Here is a 24,544-nt window from a genome sequence, read left to right as displayed (position 1 = left end):
TCTCCATGGGGCTTCTGCATAACACAGAGATGCCATGGGTGAGCTGTGCCCTTCTGGAGGGCACCCTGCAGCCCAGCAGGACCCCCCAGGGAACGAGTCAAACATCCTAATAATGGGGCATCCAAAAAGTGGATTGGCTCTCTCCCAGACCTGAAAAATGCATTTCCACAGGCTGTGCTACATCTACATGGGAGAGGAGACCTGATGGGGGGTGGTGTGTACTCCAGGGGAGGTTTCTGCACTGCAGGGGATGGCAGGGAGGTACCCAGTTCCCCCTCCCACAGTCTTTCTGAGAGTAGCTCCCTCTCCCTCCCTGCCCATGTCTCTGATACCTGGAGCTCTCCCTGCCAGGAGCTATTTCCCTGTCCCCATGTGTCTGATCCCTGCCAGTGCTCAGAGACCCCAACGCACCCGCTGTGTGCTCAGCTCTGCCCTGCAGACAACTCCTGGCAGCAGGGCACTGCCCAGGGGCATCTCTGTGTGTGCAGAAGCTAAGGAGCAGCTCAAACAAGTCCCACAGACACCACCGAGGTGATGCTGCCCTGCTGTCTGTAGGCTGAGCAGTGCCTTAGGGGACTAGATGAGGTTCCTTGCAGACCTACCCATCCCTCAGTGCAATGCTCCTGGAGTCTTGGTGTCTTGTCCAAATTCAACACCTCCATCACTCTTTCCCTGCCCTCTCTCCTCTCCCTCAGTGCAGGACATGAACTGAGGGTCGGGAAAGCAACTTTGTCTCAAAGAGCAACTTCATTGAACTTCCTATGGCAAAGTCTCCTCTGGAAAGGGTCACTTGGTGAGCTCGACCTGGGATCTCTTAGTGTAACAGTTAAGGTGTCTCAGAGGGTTGTCCACACCTGACAGATCCATTTCCATTCCCACCCACCCAACTTGTATAATCTTTAATGCAAACACTCAGGAATGCACAAGCTGAAGCAGGAAAGCCTTGCCTTGATTGTCATCTTTGAAAGATCCTCTCCAGAAATGTGCTGGGGGTGATGTGGAGCTGTGAGCAGCCCTGACACACACAGCACCCTCTCAACAGCAGAAGGACCCCCCCTGGCTAGCGGTCACTCCTTCCACCCTGAGCTTCTCCTCGCAGTGCCCTGGGGAGCTCCCTGGGCAGGCTGGGTGCTACACCCTGGCAGGCAGCGGAGTCCCTGCCCTGGCACACAGTGCCCTGGGGTGCAGGGACCCTGCTCGGAAGGACAGCCCTGGGCACCCCTGGATGCACACCCACCTTTACACCCCTGCAGCTGTCCCCGGGAGAAGGCAGCCATCATGCCCTGTCCCTCTGACAATGCAGTGAGAAATCCCTGCTGTGGAGCACATCCTTCTCCTCTATACTAGGGAATCTGTGAGAGTCCTCCTGGAAGTTCCTACAGGCTATGGGATGAACCAGGTCTTGGAGACCCCTGCAGAATACTTGTTATTATTGCCCTGCAGCTCAGAGACGCTTCTTCCCAGCACTGCCATTTTCCTGCTCAGAGAGAGAGTTCAATCTAAATATCACCTATCCTTGTCCCATCAGTAGCAGAATACCCAGTGAGTGTGAGGGATCTCCTTTACCACTTCTGAGGGAAGAGATTCAGCTGAGGCAATCGAGGCATCTTATTCTGGGTTTGTAGTTTTTTTCCCTGGAAGGGGTCTCAGCTCCCTTCCATGCCTGTCACAAACCCACAGGAGGTGGGATTTCTCTTGCCTCTCTTCAGGTGTGCAAAAATGGACATTTGCATGTGAGCTTTTTGTCTCAGCTCCCCTGCTAATTAATGGAGATGGAGGGCAGGAGTGAGTGCTTCAGATGTAAATACCTGGTGGCATCTGAGGTGCCAGAGGTGGCCCAAGGTATGTGCAGGGAACTGCAGGCTCTAGTGGAGCAATTCTCATGGACAGGGCAGTGTCCATCTTGGAGGCTGTTGGGAAATTCCTTTGGTAAACTGAAATGACAGCAGATGGCCACATTTAGGACAATGAAACTTGTCCCCACTCAGTATGGACAGGGTAACCTATAGAGGTATTCGTCTGTCCCAGTGGAGTTATTTTGCACCAGGAGAGCTAAGTTTCTCTCTTTCTCTTCTCCATCACCTATATGTATTAGATCAGCATTGACTATGGTGTCTCATGGTGTCCTGCCAGGGCTGTACAGCCCTGGACCTCTTCAATCTGGATTCAGCGAGAGCAGGGTTTGCTCACTCTGTGGACCCCTCATGTCATCTTTCTCATCATCCTCATCTGCATCTACATCTGCATCTACATCTCCATCTACATCTAAAACTTATATAATCTTTTACTTTGCATCTGCAATCCATTCCGAGCACATCTCTGCCATGTAGCAAAGTATTTACATATATGGAGTCTTGGGACTCAGAGTTCCAGTTTAGTTTGTGACAAGTCTGAGGTGGGCCCCAGCGGGCAGCAGCTGAGGGGCTGCAGCCCAAACGTGCACCAATGCCCTCAGCCTGGGGCACAGACAGGAGGAGCTGGAGCCCCGCGTGCCATCACAGAAGGGCCACATTGATGGAAGAACTGCCAAGGTGTGGTGGGACAACTCACACAACTCGGGGGATGTGCAGGATGGACACAGGCTCTTCAGGAGACGCTCATCGTCTGTTTGATGGAGCTGCTGGGAAGTATGGACCTCCACTATGGGATGGGCAAGAGGTGGGCTGAGCGCTTGTGGGTGAGAGCCAGAGGAGAGGCCATTTAGGGTGATATTGCGGCAGGACATAAGGAAACCCCAGTCAGGGCAAAGAAGTTGTCAAAGTCTTCTTTGAAAACCTGAGGCTTTCTCTGGATCAATGACACCGGGTCTTATCAGGACCTTCAATGACCCTGACATTGACTGCATTGGGAACACAGTGCAGGAGGTTTCTGGAGGTTTGTGGGGAAACTTCTTCTCACAGCTTCCAGGGAGCCCAACAAAGGTGATGCTGGCTTGGGTCTGGTACTTGCAAACATGGAAGAGCTGGTCAGGGATGTGAAAACCAGCATCACACTGTGTCGTAGCGACCATGAAAGAGGGGTGGGTCCCAGCTCCTGAGCAGAGTGTTAAAAGGAGAGTACAAGTGCAGACACAAGACCTCAGAGGGGTAAACTGTGGCCTGTTCTGGGGGTTTTCAGTTGGGGAACTTAGGGGCAGGAGCACTGAAGGGCAGAGCACAAGTACTGCGCACTGAGCAGAGCTCAGTACAGCCGGTCTTTAAGGACAGCCTCCTGCAATGGCCCATACGGAAGGAAGGCCTCTTCCGAAGAGTGAGTGGCCCTGAGCAGCAGTGTCTGGCTGGTTGTAGGTCTGGGGGAGAGGTTGGGGGGATGTCAGTGAGAAATAAGCTGATGGCTGATGGCTTTAGCAAATCCTTACAACATGTCTGATCCCAGAATTGGAAAGCAGTGGATGTCTGCAGGTAGAGGAGGAGGAAGAGGATTGTCCTGAGAATCCAGCAGGAAGGAAAATCCCTCCTGTGCCCGTCAGGGATGATACAGACACTTCTATCTTGAGTGCATGCCTCAGCCTGGCAGATGGGGCATTCCGGCTGCTGGGGGTGGCTGTGCTCATTCATCCACATGAGCTCACCTTGCTGACCAGCACCCTTGGATGCAACTTCTCCCATCCCGTGGACTGGTGAGGGTGTAGTTTGCTCAAGCAACTGCTGGCTTGATCCCCATCCACCACTGGTTGTTCTTCTGCAGAGTCCTCCCTCAATACTCAAAGGCCTGGGAGACCTCACTGGTGGTACCTGAAGCAAAGAGGACATACAGTATGTCAGTTCTATCTATACCTACTCTTACCAAATTCAGCAGTGGTCCCACATTCTCTCTGTTTCTTCTTCAACTGTTGCTGCTGTAGCCACAGCTCATCTTGGTTTCCGTTGTATTTCCTTTTCAGTTTCAATTGAGTTCTTATAAGGATCATTGCTGTGCCTGAAGGATGCTGTCCTTGAAGACAAGATGTATCCAGGTACATTAGGAAAATGGTTATATGTCCCAGGACTGTAACCTCATGGGTGTGAGTACAGACCCCAGTGTGATGTGCTTCACGTTCACACAGTGCCTGTAGCTATTGTGTAGAGAAGGGACAGACCTTCCCTCTTTGAGGGCATCTGATGACTGATGCCTCTGACTGACGGCTTCAGTCAATGGCACACAGGCAGCAAATCACACTCCCTGCAATGCTGTCTGGGGTGTCTGAATGGGAACTGCTTTCCTGTAAGTCCTATGCAGTTCCTGCAAGCCCTGGCATCTCATGTAGCTCTGTGGGCCTGGGTCTGAGTATTAAATTGAGTAGCTGCCCTGAATTCTGTCAGGCATTATGGGGTTGAGCATGAGGCAAATGCCAAGGTAGCCAATGGAGATCTAGTAAACCGAGCTGATGGAGAAGGGAAAGAGAGAGACTGAGCTCTCCCTATGGCACAGGGCTCCAAGCATTCCAATGAATAACTCTATAAGCTGTCCTGAACATAATGAGTTGAGCTGCCCTTAATTTGGGCATCAGCTGTCGTTTCAGGTGGCCAAAGGAAATTCCCAACACCCTCCAAGAGGATGCCTCCAGATGCTGTCCTGTCTCTATGAACTTCTCCATTTGAGTTTGCAGTTACCTGCACATGCCTTCGACCATGCCTCAGTGGGCACTGGGACCATGTTTTCCTTAGCTGCCTTCCTTGTGCCTGTATCAAATTTAAGAAGCCCTTTTGGTCACCCTCCCCACCCCTCACCATTTCCAGATGAGCTTTGGCTTTCCTGGCTCCACCTCTGCACCCCCACGCCAGGTTTCTAGCTGTCTCCTGGGTAGCCTGTTCCTCCTCTACCTTCTCTGCACTTCCTTCTGGTGTGTGAAATCCCAAATCAGGGGGTTCCTGTTCATACACACCAACCTCCTGCCAGGTCCTGCTCTGCTCCCTCCACATCAGACTGATGTGTTCCCAGGCTTTGAGGATGTTGTCCCTGAGGAGCTAAAAGGGCCTCACAGCCCATTTGCCCTCCAGTCACAGTCCAAGCACACCCTCCGCCAGATGAAATCAGCTCTCCTGCAGTCCGGCACTGTGATTCTTCTGGTTGTCCTGCTTTGATACCATCTCACAGTCATTACAGCCATGGCTGCCCTCAGAGTTCACGTCCCCATACAGATCCACCTTGTCTCTGAGTAAGATACCAGCCCTGGTCAGCTCATTGACCGTCTGTGCCAAAATGTTGCCTTCAACACCCTCCAGGAACCTCCTGGGTTGCTTGTGCCTGTCCTACTGCCCTTCCAGCAGGCTGTGGGGTGCTTCAGCTGCCTGTGGTTTTGAGGAGCTGTGACCATGAGGCTTCCTCCAAGGCAAGGCTCTGTGCACACCAGCCTTCCCTTTGCCCCGAGCTCACCTCCACATCCTCACCCTCCTGCCTGCCTTCCTGACAAGCCATCACCACCCACGGCTTCCCTCCCACCACCCGAGCTGTCCACCACGACTCTGCAGTCCCTGTGGGCGAGCCCATTTCTGCCTGTGCAGCAGCAATGACAGCACTGGTGAGGGGAGAGGAGAGGCCGGCAAAGGGGAAGTGCCTGGGAGTTTGGCTGGAAGGTTACTTCCGTTGCGGGAACAGGGAGGTGCAAGGAGAGGCAGCCATGAAATGGGTTTGAAGGCACTTTTTTTTGCAACAACTCAATTGGTCAGGTGCTGAGGCAGGTCTAGTGATGTCACCTGGAGTATCAGAAAACCTCCCCAGCAGTGCTAAGAGCTGAGGAGAGGGGAGAGGTAGAAGAAGGTGAAGGTGACACAGCTGGAAGGTGGAGTGTGATGCCATTTCTATTGCAGTAACCTGACTGACTTGCAGGGAGATACCATGACACCATCAAGCACACCAGAAACCCCAGTGTGACCCAGATGACACCTCAGAGAGGGGAGAGGCAGAGAGGTGGCTAAAGCCAACAGAGTTGGGCTGTTGCCTGTGAGGTCATCTCATCACAGCAATGTGATTGGGCAGGAGCAGTCAGGCATCATGAGGTCCTAAAGAACTCCAGAGGCGAAAGCTGCAGGCAGATGAGTAGGCCCCTGGTGAGGTCCTGCCCTGGGGTGAAGCCACCTGTACAGGACATGGGAACCTATGGGCCATGGCATGAGAAATTTCAGGATGTGGCAGAGAAGAGCGTGAGAAGGGACCAGAAGTACAGGCAAGACCATGTGCCCTGGCTGGATCTCACATTCCATTCATTGAAGGGTAGAGATGTGAGAAGCAGCCAAACAGCACTGATAACTGGAGAGGAGTGTTGAGGAGCTTCTAGGCAGACAAGACTCAAAAGGCCAGCAGTGCCAAGGCAACCCCTCAGTGGTGCCATTGAAGGCCCAGATGGTCAAGGCAATGGTATCTGAACCAGCAAATGAGGGTACAACTGGTGAGGGGTATTAAATGTGGAGGAGACTGGGGCAGAGAGAGGGAGAGGTCAAGATGGACTGGGAAGAAGAAGCCTGATCACCATAGTCTTGCTTTCTTATTAAACTCTGCTCCCGGCTATTTGCTGCCTGAGTGTACTCTACTGTTGGACGCGTGTACTCTACTGTTGGGTGCATGTTTGGGGTGCATGTATGTGCATTCTTTGCTGGCCAGCTCCAAGTGGGGCTGGCTGGAGAAGGAGGACACCAGGATCTGGAGAGACCTAGGGCTGGAGCTGCCAAGTAGGTAACAGCCCTGAGCCTGGTCAGGGCCCCTGCACAGACCCAAAGGCCAGGCCCACACTGGAGGGACTGCGGGTGTTTTTGTGCCCGTGGGTAAGTTCTGCAGGGGATGCACGGACCACTTGTGACCTTCACATCAGATCAGCCTGAGAGAGGGAACAGGAAGGGGCTGTTTGTGTTGCTTATGGTTGTTTGAGTGCTGCTGGTGGTGTGGTAGATATAAAGGTGCAGTTTCCTGTTGGAGTTGGTCTGTGTATGATTGGCTGTGTCCATCCTGTGTGTGTGCACCTATGTATGGCTACAGGATTGTGTGTTTGCTTGTTCATGTGTGTACATGTGTGTGCATTTGCCTGTTGGCATGAGGAAGTTGGGGCTTCTGGGGCAGACTCTCCTTTTTGTTCATACACCAACAACCTAGGCTTGATCTTTGGAGTGAGGGACACTGCTTGAACGCCCCTATCGGGGTGATGTACAGGGCCCCAGGTTCTCCTCCACATGCTCCCTCCTCCTACGGCTCTCACAAAGACCAGCAGCCGCACAGAGAAGCCAAGAAAGGGCTCATCCTCCCCATGATCACAACTGAATCCCAGACCTCCAGCTCAACCCAGTCTGAGAATCACAGAACCACAGAATTACAGAATCACAGTATCAAAGAATGGTTGAGGTTGGAAGGGACCTCTGCAAACCTCCCTGCTCAAACAGAGCCACCTAGAGCCAGATATGCAGCATCATGCCCAGAGGCTTTAGAGTATGTCCAAGGATGAAGAATCCACAACATCCCTGGGCCACCTCTGCTGGTGCTCGGTCACCTTCACAGTCAAAAAGGGCTTCCTGATGATCAGAGAGAGGCTCCTGTGTTTCAGTTTGTGCCCATTGCCTCTTGTTCTGTCGCTGGGAACCACTGAGAAGAGCCTGGATCCACCCTCTTTCACCCTCCCTTCATGGATTTATAGGCAATCAGAAGATCCTTCCTGAGCCTTCTGTTCTCCAGGCTGAAAAGTCCTGGCTCTCTCAGCCTTTCCTTGTAGGAGAGATGCTTCAGTGCCTCATCACCTTGGTGCCTCTTTACTGGACTCTCTCCGGTATGCCCAAGCCTCTCTTGTCCTGGAGAGCCCAGTAATGGACACAGCACTCCAGGTGTGAGCTTACCAGTGCTGAGCAGAGGGGAAGGATCCCCACCCTCGACCTGCTGGCAATACTTCAATGCAGGAGAGGGTGCTATTAGCCTCCTTTGTCACAAATGGCCATTGCTGGCTCAGGGTCAGCTTCGTGTCCACCAGAAACACCCCGGGCCTTCTCTGCCAGGCTGCTTGCCTGCTGGGCGGCTCTGAGCGTGGACTGGTGCCTGGGGTTACTCCTCCCATTGCACTTCTCCTTGTTGACCTGCATGAGGTTCCTGTTGGTCCATTTCTCCAGCCTGTCAAGGTGCCTCTGGTTTGCAGCACGACCCTCTGGTGTATCAGCCACTCCTCTGCCCCATCACTCAGATCATTAATGAAGATGTTAGACAGGACTGGAACCAGTATTGACTGCAGGGGTGCACCACTAGTTACCGGCCTCCAATTAGACTTCATGCCACCGATCACCACGCTCTGGGCCCAGCCATTCAGCCCGTTTGCAATCCACCTCCCTGTCTGCTAATCCAGCACACACATCAACCGCTTCTTTACCAGGATCTTAGGACAGACAGTGTAGAAAGCCTTCCTGAAGTCCAGGTAGACAGTAGCCACTGCTCTCCCCTCATCTCCCCTCATCAAGAAAATCAAGTAGGTGAAGCATGACTTCCCCTTGGTGAATCCGTGCGGACTCTTCCTGATGACCTTCCTGTCCTTCATGTGCCCAGAAATGGTTTCCTAGGGATCGAGGTGAGGCTGACTGGGCTGTAGTTCCCTGGGTGATCCTTCCTGCCCTTCTTGAAGATGGGGGTGACATCTCCTTTCCTTCAATCTCCAGGGACTATTCCCAGTCTCTGGGAGATCAGTCTCTGGCATTGATCAAAGATTATCAAGCGTTGCCTCACAACAACATCTGCCAGCTCCCGCAGCACTCGTGGGTACAGCCCATCTGGGCCCAGGGACTTATGTCTGTCCAGTTTGCCTAAGCATTCCCTGACCTGGTCTTCTTCCACCAAATGCACCTCTTCCTTGCTCCAGCCTTTTCCCCTGGTCTCTGGGACCTGGGATTACTGAAGGCCAGTCTTGCTAGCAAAGACTGAGGCAAAGGTGGAACCCTGTACCTCAGCCTTTGCCATGTCCTGTGTAATCAGGCCTCCTGTCTTGTTGAGCAATGGACCTACACTTTTCCCTAGTCTTCCTGTTGTCTCCCGTGTCTTTACAGAAGCCCTTCTTGCTGTCTTTGACATTCCTGGCCAGATTTAATTATTGAATTCCTTTTGGGCTTTAGCTTTTCTGTGTTAGACCCTGGATTCTCAGAACATGTATCTATAATCATCCCAGGTTACTTGTCTGTGGTGGGTTGACCTTGGCTGAACATCAGGTGCCCACCAAGCTGCTCTATCACTGCCCTCCCCAGCAGGATGGCGGGGGAGAGAATAGAAGATGGAAAAAACTTGTGGGTCAAGATAAAGGCAGTTTAATCCAAGGCCATGCGCAGAAGCCAAGGAAAACAAAAGGTTTATTCTCTACTTCCCATCAGCAGGCGATGTCCAGCCACTTCCTGGGAAGCAGGGCTTCAGTACATGTAGCGGTTGCTCTGGACAAGAAACGTCATCATAACGAATGCTCCCCTCTCCTCCTTCTTTCTCTTAGCTTTCATTGCTGACCAGACATCATACGGTGTGGAATATCCATTTGGTCAGTTTGGATCAGCTGTCCCAGCTATGTCCCCTCCCAACATCTTGCCCACCCCCAGCCGAGTGGCCTTTGGGGATGAGGGGGGAGAATGTTGGAGAGACAGCCTGGATGCTGTGCAAGCACCGCTCAGCCAAAATACTGGTGTGTTATCAACACCTTTCAAGGTATCAAAACAAAGCACAGCGTTATGAGGGCTCCTATGGGGAAAGCTAACTCCATCTCAAGCAAGCAAAACAACCGTGGAGATCTGCACCTCCTTCGACACTTAACGTTCCCTCACATTCTCAGTCTCGCCAGAGCCCAGCTCCAAAATCGAAAACATCCAGCAACTGCTCCCACATGGAAGGTTAAAGCACTAAATGCTGTTGCTGGCCCTCACCTTCCCTTGGCAGCGCTTCTTTCCTCTACTGGGGACTGGAGGCCCCAAACTCAGTGCAGTGCTGTGCGTGCGGTCTAGTGAAGACTGGATAGAGGGGCACAATCCCTCCCCCTCATCTCCTGGCCTTGCTCCTGTTCATACAGCCACCATGCTGTTGGCCTTCTTGGCTGCCAGGCCTCACCACATACTTATATGCACCTTCATGTTCCCCACGACCCTCAGGGCCTTTTCTGCTGAGCTGTGCCCCAGCCAGGGCTGTTGCCCAGGGTTAGGCAACCCCAGCGGCAAGACTTGGAATTTCTCCTTTCTGAAATCTGGTAGCTTCTTGTTGGCCCACTCTTCCAAGCTTTTGAGGTTCCTTCCAAAGGCAGCCCTCCAGTGTATACAGTGGTCCCCTGCCTCAGTTTTGTGTCATCTGCAAATTCTGTCAGGTCCTCTGGGACATTGATAATATCATTAAGTCCCAGGAGAGACCCCAATGCATCCAATCAGTCTTTTACTCGCCTTTTTGCCCAGCCTCAACTGGACAGGGGAGACAAAATATAATGAAAGGCTCGTGGGTTGAGATAAGGACAGGGGTATCACTCAGCAATCACTGCCACAGGCAAAAGAGACTCGACTTGGGGACATTAATTGACTTCATCGTGAATCAAAGCAGTGTAGCATAATGAGAAAATAAAACTAAAACTTAAAACACCTTCCCCCCACCCCTCCCTTCTTCTTGGGGTCAAGTTACTCCTTGTTTCTCTACCTCCTCCCCCAGAGTGGCACAGGGGGATGTGGAATGGGGGTTGAGTCAGTTCATCACATGTTCTCTCTGACGCTTCTTCCTCCTCACACTCTTCCCCTGCTCCAGAGTAGATCCCTCCCATGGGAGACAGTCCTCCAGATACTTCTCCAGCTTGGGTCATCTCCACAGAGTTCACTCCTTCAGGAACAGACTGCTCCCGTGTGAGGTTCCCATGAAGTCACAAGTCCTGCCAGCAAACCTGCTCCAGTGTGGGCTCCTCTCCCAACGTGTCCACAGCTGCGTCCAGGAGCCTGCTTCAGCATGGGCTCTCCACGGGGTCACAGCCTCCTTTGGGTGCATCCACCTGCTCTGGCATGAGGTCCTCCCGGGACTGCAGGTGGATATCTGCTCCACTGTGGACCTCCATGGGCTGCAGTGGGACAGCCTGCCTCACCATGGTCTTCACCAAGGGCTGCAGGGGAATCTCTGCTCCGGTGCCTGGAGCACCTCCTCCCCCTCCTTCTTCACTGACCTTGGTGTCTGTGGAGTAGTTTCTCTCAGGTATTCTCACTCCTTTGAGTGACTTGATCCCCACCCACTGATAGCTGTTCTCCATAGGTTCTGCCTCAAGGCACCAGGGTCTGGGAGACCTTGCTGATGAAGGCTGAGCCAAAGACAGCATAGAGCACCTCAGACCCATTTACACCTGCTCTTGCTAAATTCTGCAGTGGCCCCACATGGTCTTGGTTTCTTCTTTGACTCTAACTTCAGTGGTAAGAACTCATCTTGGTGCCATTGAATTCCCTTGAGAGAGTCAACTGGATGTCCATATGGGCCATTGCAGGAGGCTGTCCTTAAAGACCGGCTGTACTGAGCTCTGCTCAGTGTGCAGTACTTGTGCTCTGCTCTTCAGTGCTCCTGCCCCTAAGTTCCCCAACTGAAAACCCCCAGAACAGGCCACAGTTTATCCCTCTGAGGTCTTGCATCTGCACTTGTACTCTCCTTTTAACACTCTGCTCAGGAGCTGGGACACACACTGATATTCATGGTCGCTACAACAGAGTGTGATGCTGGTTTTCACATCCCTGACCAGCTCTTCCATGTTTGCAAGTACCAGACCCAAGCAAGCATCACCTTTGTTGGGCTCCCTGGAAGCTGTGAGAAGAAGTTTTCCCAAAAACCTCCAGAAACCTCCTGCACTGCGATCCCAATCCAGTGAATGTCGGGGTTGTTGATGTTCCCAGTAAGACCCGGTGTCATTGATCCAGAGAAAGCCTCAGGTTTTCAAAGAAGGCTTTGTCCATTTCTTTGCCCTGACTGCAGTTTCCTTATGTCCTGCCACAATATCACCCTAAATGGCCTCTCCTCTAGCTCTCACCCACAAGCGCTAAGTCCACCTCTTGCCCGTCCCATAGTGGAGGTCCATACTTCCCAGCAGCTCCATCAAACAGATGATGAGCGTCTCCTGAAGAGCCTGTGTCCATCCTGCACATCCCCCGAGTTGTGCGAGCTGTCCCACCACACCTTGGCAGTTCTGCCATCCATGTGGCACTTCTGTGATGGCACGCGGGGCTCCAGCTTCTCCTGTCTGTGCCCCAGGCTGAGGGCATTGGTGCACATGTGGGCTGCAGCACCTCAGCTGCTGCCCGCTGGGGCCCACCTCAGACTTGTCACAAACTAAACTGGAACTGAGTCCCAAGACCCCATATAGGTAAAGGCTTTGCTACATGGCAGAGATGTGCTCGGAATGGATTGCAGAGGTCAATGTAAAAGATTATATGAGATGTAGATGTAGATGTAGATGTAGATGTAGATGCAGATGCAGATGTAGTTGTAGATGATGAGAAAGATGCCATGAGGGGTCCACAGAATGAGCAAACCCTGCTCTCACTGACTCCAGATGGAAGAGGGCCTGGGCTGTGCAGCCCTGACAGGAGACCATGAGACACCATAGTCAATGCTGATCTAATACATATAGGTGATGGAGAAGAGAAAGAGAGAAACTTAGCTCTCCTGGTGCAAAATAACACCACCGGGGCAGACAAATACCTCTATATGCTGCCCTGTCCATACCGAGTGGGGACAAGTTTCATTCTCCTAAATGTGGCCATCTGCTATCGTTTCAATTGGCCAAAGGAGTTTCCCAATGGCCTCCAAGATGGACACCGCCCTGTCCATGAGAATTGCTCCACTAGAGCCTGAAGTTTCCTGCACATACCTTGGGCCACCTCTGGCACCTCAAATGCCATCAGGTATTTGCTTCTGAAGCACTCACTCCTGCCCTCCATCTCCATTAATTAGCAGGGGAGCTGAGACAAAAAGCTCCCATGCAAATGTCCATTTTTGCACACCTGAAGAGAAGCAAGAGAAATCCCACCTCCTGTGGGTTTGTGACAGGCATGGAAGGGAGCTGAGACCCCTTCCAGGCAAAAAAACTACAAACCCAGAATAAGATGCCTCGATTGCCTCAGCTGAATCTCTTCCCTCAGAAGTGGTCAAGGAGATCCCTCACACTCACTGGGTATTCCGCCTACTGATGGGACAAGGAAAGGTGATATTTAGACTGAACTCTGTCTCTGAGCAGGAAAATGACAGTGCTGGGAAGTAGTGTCTCTCCCCAGGTGAGAGAGGGAACAGCAGTGATTCCTTCAGCCTGTTTCACAGCAGGTTCCCCTGGAGCCCCAGGGACACCTGGAGGGAGCCCAGAGGGGGCAGAGAAAGTGCTGCCTTGGGCTGGTCCTCTGCTGCTGAGCTGGGCTGGGCTTTGGGGATGGAGGGAGGGAGCTGATGGCAAGTGGGCAGTGCTGCAGAGAGACAGCTCTGCCCAGGAGCAGCTTTTCTTCAAAGCGCAGCAGGGCTGAGGGCACTGCCTGCAGGCACCGAGGGGAGAGGAGCGAGGCAGAGAGAGCTTAAAGGCAGTGTGGAATGGGAGGACAGCTGAGAGTTCACTGGGAAAGAAATCTTCACAGCCCTCTATATGGTAAGTCTCTGAGCTGCAGGACAATAATAATGAGTATTCTGCAGGGGTGTCCTAGACCTGGTTCTTCCCATAGCCTGTACAAACTTCCCGGAGGACTCTCACAGATTCCCTAGTATAGAGGAGAAGGATGTGCTCCACAGCAGTGTTTCCTCCCTGCACTGTCAGAGGGACAGGGCACGATGGCTGCCTTCTCCCGGGGATGGCTGTAGGGGTTTGAAACCAGGTGTGCATCTAGGGGTGCCCAGGGCTGTCCTTCAGAGCAGGGTCCCTGCACCCCAGGGCACTGTGAGCCGGGGCAGGGACTCCGCTGCCTGCCAGGGTCAGCACTCAGCCTGCCCAGGGAGCTCCCCAGGGCACTGCGGGGAGAAGCTCAGGGTGGAAGGAGTGACCGCTAGCCAGGCAGGGTCCTTCTGCTGTTGATAGGGTGCTGTGTGTGTCTGGGCTGCTAACAGCTCCACATCACCCCCAGAACATTTCTGGAGAGGATCTTTCAAAGATGACAGTCAAGGCAAGGCTTTCCTGCTTCAGCTTGTGCATTCCTGAGTCTTTGCAATAAAGGTTATACTAGTTGGGTGGGTGGGAATGGAAATGGATCTGTCACGTGTGGACAACCCTCTGAGACACCTTAACTGTTACACTGAGAGATCCCAGGTCAAGCTCACCAAGTGACTCTTTCCAGAGGAGACTTTGCCATAGGAAGGTCAATGAAGTTGCTCTTTGAGACAAAGTTGCTTTCCCGACCCTCAGTTCATGTCCTGCACTGAGGGAGAGGAGAGAGGGCAGGGAAAGAGTGATGGAGGTGTTGAATTTGGACAAGACACCAAGACTCCAGGAGCATTGCACTGAGGGATGGGTAGGTCTGCAAGGAACCTCATCTAGTCCCCTAAGGCACTGCTCAGCCTACAGACAGCAGGGCAGCATCACCTCGGTGGTGTCTGTGGGACTTGTTTGAGCTGCTCCTTAGCTTCTGCATACACAGAGATGCCCCTGGGCAGTGCCCTGCTGCCAGGAGGTGTCTGCAGGGCAGAGCTGAGCACACAGCGGGTGCGTTGGGGTCTCTGAGCACTGGCAGGGATCAGACACATGGGGACAGGGAAATAGCTCCTGGCAGGGAGAGCTCCAGGTATCAGAGACATGGGCAGGGAGGGAGAGGGAGCTACTCTCAGAAAGACTGTGGGAGGGGGAACTGGGTACCTCCCTGCCATCCCCTGCAGTGCAGAAACCTCTCCTGGAGCACACACCACCCCCCATCAGGTCTCCTCTCCCATATAGATGTAGCACAGCCTGTGGAAATGCATTTTTCAGGTCTGGGAGAGAGCCAATCCACTTTTTGGATGCCCCATTATTAGGATGTTTGACTCGTTCCCTGGGGGGTCCTGCTGGGCTGCAGGGTGCCCTCCAGAAGGGCACAGCTCACCCATGGCATCTCTGTGTTATGCAGGAGCCCCATGGAGAAGACAAGTCAGCGCTAAGGCCACAGAAATGCTGCTGGGTGGCTCCACGCAGGCAGCGGCAGTGAGCCCTCTGTGCCCCTGGCTGGGAGGGGAGAGCTGAGCTCCTCCTTGGGTACGCTGAGGCAGGGTGAGGGGTTTGGAGGTCTGCACTTGAAACTGCATTTCTTTTGCTCTCAGCAGTGTCCAGTTTCACTTGGGGAGAACACTTGAGTGCTATCGTCCTCCAGCTCAAAGAGGTGCCAGCACAAGGCAGCTGAGACCAGGGCTGATGGACAGGCTGGCTGTCCTCACTCTGCACTAAGGGATGGCCCCTCTGCTTCTCAGGACCCACAAGGTTTCACCTGGAGGGCAATACTAATGCCAAGGATTTCTGCCTTAAAAACACTCCTCGGGGTTGGTGGGGCCACTAGAGCAGAATAAACAAAACAAAATCCTCACAGCTCTGCTCCGGGGTTGGGTGACTTGGGAGAGACAGTGGGGAAAAGCTCTTTGATATCACGAGCGGATTTAACCATAGACCCTGCGTTCCTATTTCTATATTGCTGTAGGGCAGCGCTGGCTCCCCCAGAGCCCACCTCAGAGTGCACTGCTGCCAGGGACACCCTCAGCCAGCACCAACCAGAGCTCACAAAAGGGACCTGCCAAACATCTTCTTGATTAGGGACAGGTGGTTTGGGGGTTTCTATAAGAAATGGAATAGATTTTTCTCAGAGAAATCAGTCCTAACTCATTGATGCCTTTTCTTCCATAAATAGGCTCCCATGCCATGAGGGACCAAAAGACCAATGGAAGCTCCATGACCAAGTTCCTCCTCCTGGCATTTGCAGACACACGGGAGCTGCAGCTCTTGCACTTCTGGCTCTTCCTGGGCATCTACCTGGCTGCCCTCCTGGGAAATGGCCTCATCATCACCACCATTGCCTGCGACCACCACCTCCACACCCCCATGTACTTCTTCCTCCTCAACCTCTCCCTCCTTGACCTGGGCTCCATCTCCACCACTCTCCCCAAATCCATGGCCAATTCCCTGTGGGACACCAGGGCCATCTCCTATGGGGGATGTGCTGCTCAAATTTTTATCTTTTTCTTTCTGATGTCAGCAGAGTATTTTCTTCTCACTGTCATGTCCTATGACCGCTACGTGGCCATCTGCAAACCCCTGCACTACGGGACCCTCCTGGGCAGCAGAGCTTGTGTCCACATGGCAGCAGCTGCCTGGGGCAGTGGCTTTCTCAATGCTCTGCTGCACACAGCCAATACCTTTTCACTACCACTCTGCCAAGACAATGCCCTGGACCAATTCTTTTGTGAAATCCCCCAGATCCTCAGGCTCTCCTGCTCAGACACCTACCTCAGGGAAGTTGGGCTTATTGTGGTTAGTGCTTTTCTGTTTCTGGGGTGTTTTGTTTTCATGGTGCTGTCCTATGTGCAGATCTTCAGGGCTGTGCTGAGGATCCCCTCTGAGCAGGGACGGCACAAAGCCTTTTCCACCTGCCTCCCTCACCTGGCTATCGTCTCCCTCTATCTCAGTACTGGCATATTTGCCTACCTGAAGCCCCCATCCATCTCCTCCTCATCCCTGGATGTGGTGTTTGCTGTTTTGTACTCGGTGGTGCCTCCAGCTGTGAACCCCCTCATCTACAGCATGAGGAACCAGGAGCTCAAGGATGCCCTGAGGAGACTGGTAACTGGACATCTTTCAGCAGCCATAGGCTGCCTACCTTCCTCTGCAGCTGACTCCCAGTGTACGTCGTGACAGGCCAAGTCTGACTTTCCTACATTTTTTTTTTTCCTTTTCCCTCTTTGGAAGTTGCTGTTTTCAATTAAATATAATTTTTCCTCCCCTTAATGATCCACCTATCTTGTGTGAGCCAGAGACTTTTTATAAATGGCAAACCATTTTCTTTAAGAAAAGAAATGAACCTGCAGCAACTTCTTGGTTTATGATCCATCCTCAGCATAGCAGAAATGAATGGGAAACAGAAACACCTTTACGGCTGCACGAGCTTGGGGCAGGCTGCTTTGTGCTGGGGGGATGAGGAGCTCTTGAGGAATGCAACGAGGAGAGCTCTTGTGCCAGCCTGGGGATACAGGATGGCACGGAGGGGCTGCAGATCTCTCAGGGTATGCTGGAGAGGAGAACAGGGGACACAGGGTGTCACTGACCTCCCAGTCCTTGTGGCCCCCCATGTCTGGGGCTGACTCCTCTCTGCCCCCCAGGGGCTGCTGTGCCCTTCAGAGGGGCTGGGTCTCTGGGATGAGTGCCCAGAGCACTGCAGCACCCTGTGACAAGTAGTGCTGTGGGGCCAGACCAGAGTGGGCTGGGCTGGAGAGAGGGCAGGGGAGGTAGGAGGTCTTGGAGGGAGCTGAGCTGAGCTGGAAAGTTCCTGGGAGAGAAAAACTTCAGTGTACAGCTTGTACTGCATGACTGCGCAGGGTGAGGGCTCGCATCAGGGGGCTTGTGATGCAGAGACAGGGCTCCTGGACGGCTCCACACTTGAATGGACCACAGGAAACATCCATGATGCTGCAAAATGCATGACCCTCCGAGAGGGAGGTCCCATAACTGCAGGGGAAGCGGGAAGGGTTTGTGAGACCCATGGGAGTGCAGGGAGAGAGCGGGGTGTGCACAGCCGTGAGTGTGTTAAAGGCAGGAAGAAGACCTGAAGTAGTGGTGGGGCTGAAGGGGATGTCATGCTGAAGTGAAACAGGTTGATTTTGGATTTTGAGGCAGCAGAAGAAGGAGGACATGCATTTCAGTGCTGGGATATTGTGCTGGTTTTGGCTGGGGAAGAGTTAACTTTCTTCATAGCAGCTAGTATGGAGCGATGGTGTTTGTCTTCCCAAGTAACTGTTATGCATGATGGAGCCCTGCTTTCCTGGAGATGGCTGAACACCTGCCTCTCAATGGGAAGTAGTGAATGAATTCCTTGTTTTGCTTTGCCTGCCTGCGCGGCTTTTGCTCTACCTATTAAACTGTCTTTATCTCAACCCATGAGTTTTCTCACTTTTACTCTTCCAATTCTCTCCCCCATCCCACCTGGGGCTGTGTGGTGCTTAGTTGCCAGCTGGGGTTAAACCACGACAGTCCTTTTTGGTGCCCGAACAGGGGCTCAAAGGGTTCAAGATAACGACAGGTTTGATTGGAATGTGCTCGATCGAATTTATAGCTGTTATTGCTGTTCAGCTATTAATCGGCAGGCTCCTGGGCTTGCCATGGGGCTTGCTTGCCTCACTGTATATTAGAGTCTAGTGCTCGTTAATGGCTGCTTTTTGCTTTCGCTGCTCACTGTACTGCCATACTGCTGATCATCTCCCTCTGCTGTGCCTGGGAACATGTTGATAACAGCAATGGCCATGCGCCTGGGCTGGCAGATGGCCAGGGCATCGCTGCTGGTTCTGTGCTGCTGTACTGGACAGGCTGGAAATCCAGTGTGAACTGGAGTCGAAGGGACTGTGACCTGTGGATGAGTCCACGTGGGAGCAGGACACCCCAAAGCGTCTGTGTCCGTGAATAAGTCCATATCAGAGCAGGTGCACCTCGAAGCGTCTGTGGCCGTGGTTATGTCTGTGCCGCAGCAGGTGTACCTCTGAAGGGATTGTGGCCCAAGGGTAAGCCCACGCAGGAGAAGGTACACCTGGAAGCATCTGTGGCTGTGGATAAGCCCATGCTGCAGCAGGTACACCTGGAAGCATCAGTGGCTGTGCATGAGGTCATGCTGGAGCACTTGAAAGTGTGAGGTCATGCTGGAGCACTTGAAAGTGTGAGGCCATGGAGAAGCCCACGGCAGAGCAGGTACACCCCTGGAGAGACTGCAGCCGTGGGTAAGGTCATGTTGGAGCAGTTTTACTTCTGAAGGCATTGTGACCCATGGATAAGGCCACGCTGGAACAGGTGCACCGCAAAGTGACTGTGGCTCTGGATAGCTCTGTGCCGCAGCAGGTATACCCCTGAAGAGACTGTGGAGCACAGATAAGGCTCCACTTGGAGCAGGTACACCCCTAAGGGACTGCAGTCTGTGGGTAGGTCCAAGCTGGAGCAGGGGCAAGGGGAGGAGTTCATTGCAATGTTAAAATCTATGGTCTATTCCAAAGGGACCAGGGGTGGAGGTTGTAATAGAAAAACCTTTAAATTGTTGTAACCTGGGATCTGAGTTGCATGTTATAGGAATTCCTATAACAAGAACCCCTTGTTGCTCGCCAGGCTAGGAGCAAGGGGAGGAGTTCATTGCAATGCTAAACCCTAAAACCTGGCCCAAAGGGACCAGGGGAGGAGATTGTCATGGAAATACCTTTAAATTGCTGTAATCCATGATTGGAGTTGCACGTTAGAGGAATTACTGTAGCAGGAACCATCTGAACCAATGGAGGACAAGCCTTACAAGAAGCAGTGCAAGTGCAGCAGTGACCCGACCTGAGCTGGCTGTGGTGCCCAATAACTCCATGCAATACAACATCTCTCCTGTCCTGAGTGACCACCATAAGAGATGGAGCCCAAAGTCATGGACTAAATGAACTCAATGGACATTTTGTGGACATTTGTGGATATTTATGGACACTTTAAAGACATTTCACAGGAGTGATCCATAGACTAAGGGAATGATATCTGTGTACTATATCAAAGGATGGGTGTCGTGGTTTAGTCCCAGCTGGCAACTAAGCACCACACAGCCGCTCACTCACTCCCCCAGGGTTGGATGGGGGAGAGAATAGGAAAAGTAAAAGCGAGAAAGGTTGTGGGTTGAGATAAAAACAGTTTAATAAGTGAAATGAAATAAAATAAAATAATAATGACAATAATAATAAAAATTGTAATGAAAAGGAAAATAACAACAACAAGCAGGAAAGGCAAGTGATGCAAATGAAAACAATTGGTCACCACCCTCCGACCAATGCCCAGCCCAAGCAGCAGTCCCCCGGCCAGCTTTTCCCCTAATTTATATACTGAGAATGGCATCATATGGTATGGAATATCCCTTTGGTCAGTTGTGGTCAGCTGTCAGCCTTTGACTCCAGTTCATATTGAAGTTCTCGCACGTCTGGTACGGCAGCACTCAGCGGCGGTGTGACTTCGTTCAGGCCTCGATAGTCCACTGTTAACCGCCACTCTCTGTAAGATTTTTGCACGGGCCATATGGGACTATTAAAGGGTGAATGAGTCTTACTGATCATTCCTTGACTTTCCAGTTGATGGATCAACTTATGGATGGGAACCAGGGAGTCTCAATTGGTGCGATATTGTTGCCGGTGCACTGTCATGGTAGCAATTGGCACCTGCTGTTCTTTAACTTGCAGCAATGCCACCACAGAAGGATCCTCTGAGAGACCAGGCAAGCTAGACAGCTCTTTAATTTCCTCCGTACTCAAAGCAGCTATACCAAAAGCCCACCGGTACCCTTTTGGGTCTCTGAAGTACCCTCTCCTGAGATAGTCTATGCCAAGGATGCATGGAGCCTCTGGACCAGTCACAATAGGGTGCTTTTGCCACTCATTCCCAGTTAGGCTTACTTCAGCCTCCAACACAGACAGTTCTTGGGATCCCCCTGTCACTCCAGAAATACAGATGGATTCTGCCCCCTTGTAATCTGATGGAATTAGAGTACACTGTGCACCGGTGTCCACTAGAGCTTTCTACTCCCGTGGGGCTGATGTGCCAGGCCATCGAATCCACACAGTCCAGTAAACCCGATTGTCCCTTTCCTCCGCCTGACCGAAGGCAGGGCCCCTCTACTCCTGGTCTGAGTCTTCATTACTTGGTTTTTGTAAGTGAAAAACCGAAGTTCCTTCCTCAGGATCAAAGGTACAGTCAGCCCTTCTACTCTGCCCAACAGACACTGGAGCAGTAATTGTCCTGGGTGGATGCTTTTTGGCTGTTGTTTTCCCTTGCAGTTCCTGCACCTGAGCTTTTAGTCTCCAGGGAGGTTGACCATCCCACTTCCTCATGTCCTCCCCCTGGTCACACAGGAAGAACCACAGGGCTGCACGTGGTGTGCGCCACCGGTACCCTTTCCCTTGAACAGGAAAAAGCTGACTCTTAATAGCTGAGGCTTTGGTTGGAGTGCATGAGGAAAACCTACCCTTCTCAGCTTGCTCAAACAGGTTTTGGGTCAGTCTGTGTCTGTCCACAGCCGAGACACAGGCACACATGGAGGGAGCAAGACTATCTTCATATTCTCGGAGTTGTCTGGCCAGTTCATCTCTAGTTGGTGCCTCAGTGTCTGTCCAGCTCATTATCGCCAGGGTGTGGGTGTAAGACATCGCTGCATTTCGTATAAACTTCCGCCACATGGACCGTGTGCACTGGATTTCATCCAGGTCTTTGGATGCCTGGTCATTATAGATCACCTCCAACACAGCTAATTCCCTCAGATACTGGATGCCCCCCAGAATGTTGGTCCATTTCCTTCGAGAATTTGCAAGTTCTTCCTTGAAGGGATACCTGTCCTTCACACTTGACAGGAGTTGCCGCCAAAGACTGAGGACTCCTGCCTTTTTTCCAGTCCCTTTGTCAATGGCCTTATCCTTAGCAAGGGATCCCAGCTGCCGGGCTTCCTTACCCTCTAATTCCTGACTCCTGGCCCCAATATCCCAGCATCAAAGCAACCAGCTGAGAATTAGCTCACCTGGTTGATGGCTAATATCTTTTTGCATATTTCACAGCTCACTTAAGGATAGGGAGCAGGTGGTTTCTGTCTCACTGATTATCTCAGTCTCTTCCTCCTCCTGTTCTTGTGGAGGCTCTGCTGCAGAACAGGCTGCCTCTTCTGATTCTTTCTCCTGCTCCCTCTTAGGAGAAGCTTCTTCATCCCTTACTGAACGAGCTGACTTCCGCTTCCACTGTTTCTTTTTAGTTATAGGGGCGACTGATACAGTGCCTGGTTTATTTCCCCTCTCTTCTTCCTGGGGGTGCTGCATAGTATCGAGCAGTGTTTGGTAGATACTGGCCAGGGCCCAGCACAGCGTGGTAAGTTGTGCCTCTCTGGAGTAGCCACAGCATTTTTTTTCACACAGTCTGCTACTTCATCAGGATCCTGTAGTTGTTCAGGGGAGAAAGTCCAGATCATTGGAGGTGAGAAGTTCTCTAGATACCTGCCCATATTCTCCCACATGCCGTGCCACCCATGACCATACTCTCGCGGAGCCTGGCTCATATTCCTAAATTGCTTGTTGGCCTTAGACAAAACTGAAGCAATATGTCTAAGGAATACCAATAGAAGTATTTTAACTACCCACGGATGTTCAAGGTACTGAGAAGCCATTGTAACGAGGGAGACAACATCACAGAAGGAGGAAGCAAGGGTGCCGTTCTGTATTTCTTCCACAAAACAACTCTCAGAGGAAGGAGCACAATTGTTAAATACATCCATGAGATGGTACCCGAAGTACAATAATGGATTCAGCGCAGAGACCAAACACCAGATTACCCAGCTCAAGGTCAGTGTTTTAAAAACAAATCTCCCAGGCAAAACATCACTAATTACTGCAGAGCACAGCAAACAGAAAAAGCGCACAGCAATCTTTAACAAGTACAGCAAAGAAAAGATCATGGTGCAGACCAAATAAACTAATGTTGACCTGTAAATTTTAACAGATAGAAGTTCTGTTGAATCTGTTATTATCTCAAACCCTTCGTGCCCCATGATGGGCGCCAAAAAGAACTATCATGGTTTAGTCCCAGACAGCAACTAAGCACCACACAGCCGCTCGCTCACTCCCCCCAGGTGGGATGGGGGAGAGAATTGGAAGAGTAGAAGTAAGAAAACTCGTGGGTTGAGATAAAGGCAGTTTAATAGGTAGAGCAAAAGCCGCGCAAAGAAGCAAAGCGAAACAAGGAATTTATTCAACACTTCCTGTCGGCAGGCAGGTGTTCAGCTACCAGTTCAGGTGCACCCCCAGCCTACTCGCTGGTGGGGTGGTGTGAGGAGCAGAAAAGGCCTTGACTCTGTGTAAGCCCTGCTCAGCAGTAACTAAAACATCCCTGCTTTATCAACACTGTTTCCAGCACAAATCCAAAACACAGCCCCATACTAGCTGCTATGAAGAAAGTTAACTCTATCCCAGCCAAAACCAGCACACCCCTCCCTCCAGACACTGCTCTTCGTCCTCTTGCTCATCATCTACACTGCAACTGTCTTTGGGAACATCCTCATCGTTGTGCTGGTGATGGCAGATCAGCACCTGCACACCCCCATGTACTTCTTCCTGGGCAATCTCTCCTGCTTGGAGACCTGCTACAGCTCCACCATCCTGCCCTGGCTGCTGGCCAGCTTCCTGACTGGGGACAAGACCATCTCTGCTCCCGGCTGCATGGCTCAGTTCCACTTCTTTTCTAGTTTTGCAGGTACTGAGTGTTACCTGCTGGCGGCCATGTCCTATGATCGGTACTTGGCCATAGGCCAGCCTCTGCTCTACGCAAGCCTCATGACCTGGAGGGTGAGTCTCCAGTTGGCAGCTGGGCCTTGGCTGGGGGGACTGCTGCTATTTGCAGCACTCACCTTCCTCTTATCTCAGTTGCCGTTCTGTGGCCCCAAGGCAATTGACCACTTCTTCTGTGATTTTAGTCCATTGCTGGAGCTCTCCTGCAGTGACACCAGGGTGCTTACACAGGTCGCTTTAACCTTTGGCTTCTCGCATGTGGTATTCCCTTTTCTGTTCGTGCTGGCCTCCTACATGTGCATCATAGCTGCCATCCTGAGGATCCCGTCCCGCGCGGACAGGCAAAAAGCCTTCTCCACTTGCTTCTCTCACCTTACTGTTGTCACTGTCTTCTATGGCACTCTCATCACTGTCTACATGCTGCCCAGAACAGCCCCCCTGAGGCAGCTCAACAAAGCCTTCTCCTTTTTCTACACCATCCTCACACCCCTGGTCAACCCCCTCATCTACAGTTTGAGGAACAGGGAGGTCAGGGAGGCCCTCTGGAAGATGCTCAGGAAAGCCAAGGCCTGCTCCTGGTAGGAGAGAGACAGTAGGGACAAACCACTTGCAGGTCTTTCACAAGGGCAAGCGCTGCAGCTGGGGTGCATCTCCAGAAGTGTGTGCCTCTGAGCCTGCTTCAAACTGGTATGGGGATGAGAGGAGGGCTCTCAGAAAGAAAGATTCTTGTATAGGAGAGACTGTGAAAAATGTAGCGGGTTCGCTTTTCCCTTCATAATAAACGCGTTGGTGATCTTATTTGCGTGAACCATTGAACTGACAAAGTACTCCTTTACTAAGAAAGTAGAAGAAGAAATTTGGGATGACATCTGAGTGTCTTCCACAGACAAGTGTCGGGGCACATCTTTCCCTGCCACAGCTGTGTTCCTCTGGCTCCAGCTGCAGCTTTGTTCCTTTCTCTTCACCTTCTGTTAGGGAAACAGGGACAGCCCCCATCCTAGCTCCTTCACCCTTGGAGGATCAGGCTTTCCTTCTCAGCCATATTTCTCCACCGGAAAGCCTTTACTCAGCCTTCCTCCAGAGCCCAGGGAGAGGAGTGGGCTTGGGGGCTGGATTCCCACAGATCTTGACTCCTTCGGTCCCCTTTGGGATGGGAGCCTTTGCC

General features: G+C 52.1%; 1 protein-coding gene across 1 annotated transcript; it reads left to right on the top strand.

Moving 5' to 3' along the window:
- Positions 1–1,772: 1,772 nt before the first annotated feature.
- Positions 1,773–23,961, top strand: LOC132320237 (olfactory receptor 5AP2-like). Its single transcript, XM_059832509.1, has 5 exons — positions 1,773–1,842; positions 2,571–2,658; positions 2,816–2,874; positions 15,759–15,849; positions 23,094–23,961. Exons 1-5 carry the CDS (start codon positions 1,773–1,775, stop codon positions 23,959–23,961), a joined length of 1,176 nt encoding a protein of 391 aa, XP_059688492.1.
- Positions 23,962–24,544: the final 583 nt, after the last annotated feature.

The sequence above is a fragment of the Gavia stellata genome, chromosome 34 (assembly GCF_030936135.1).
Source record: "Gavia stellata isolate bGavSte3 chromosome 34, bGavSte3.hap2, whole genome shotgun sequence".
NCBI classification, from domain to species: Eukaryota; Metazoa; Chordata; class Aves; order Gaviiformes; family Gaviidae; genus Gavia; species Gavia stellata.
Note: the sequence above shows the minus strand (reverse complement) of the source record. Positions and strands in the feature narration are given on the sequence as shown.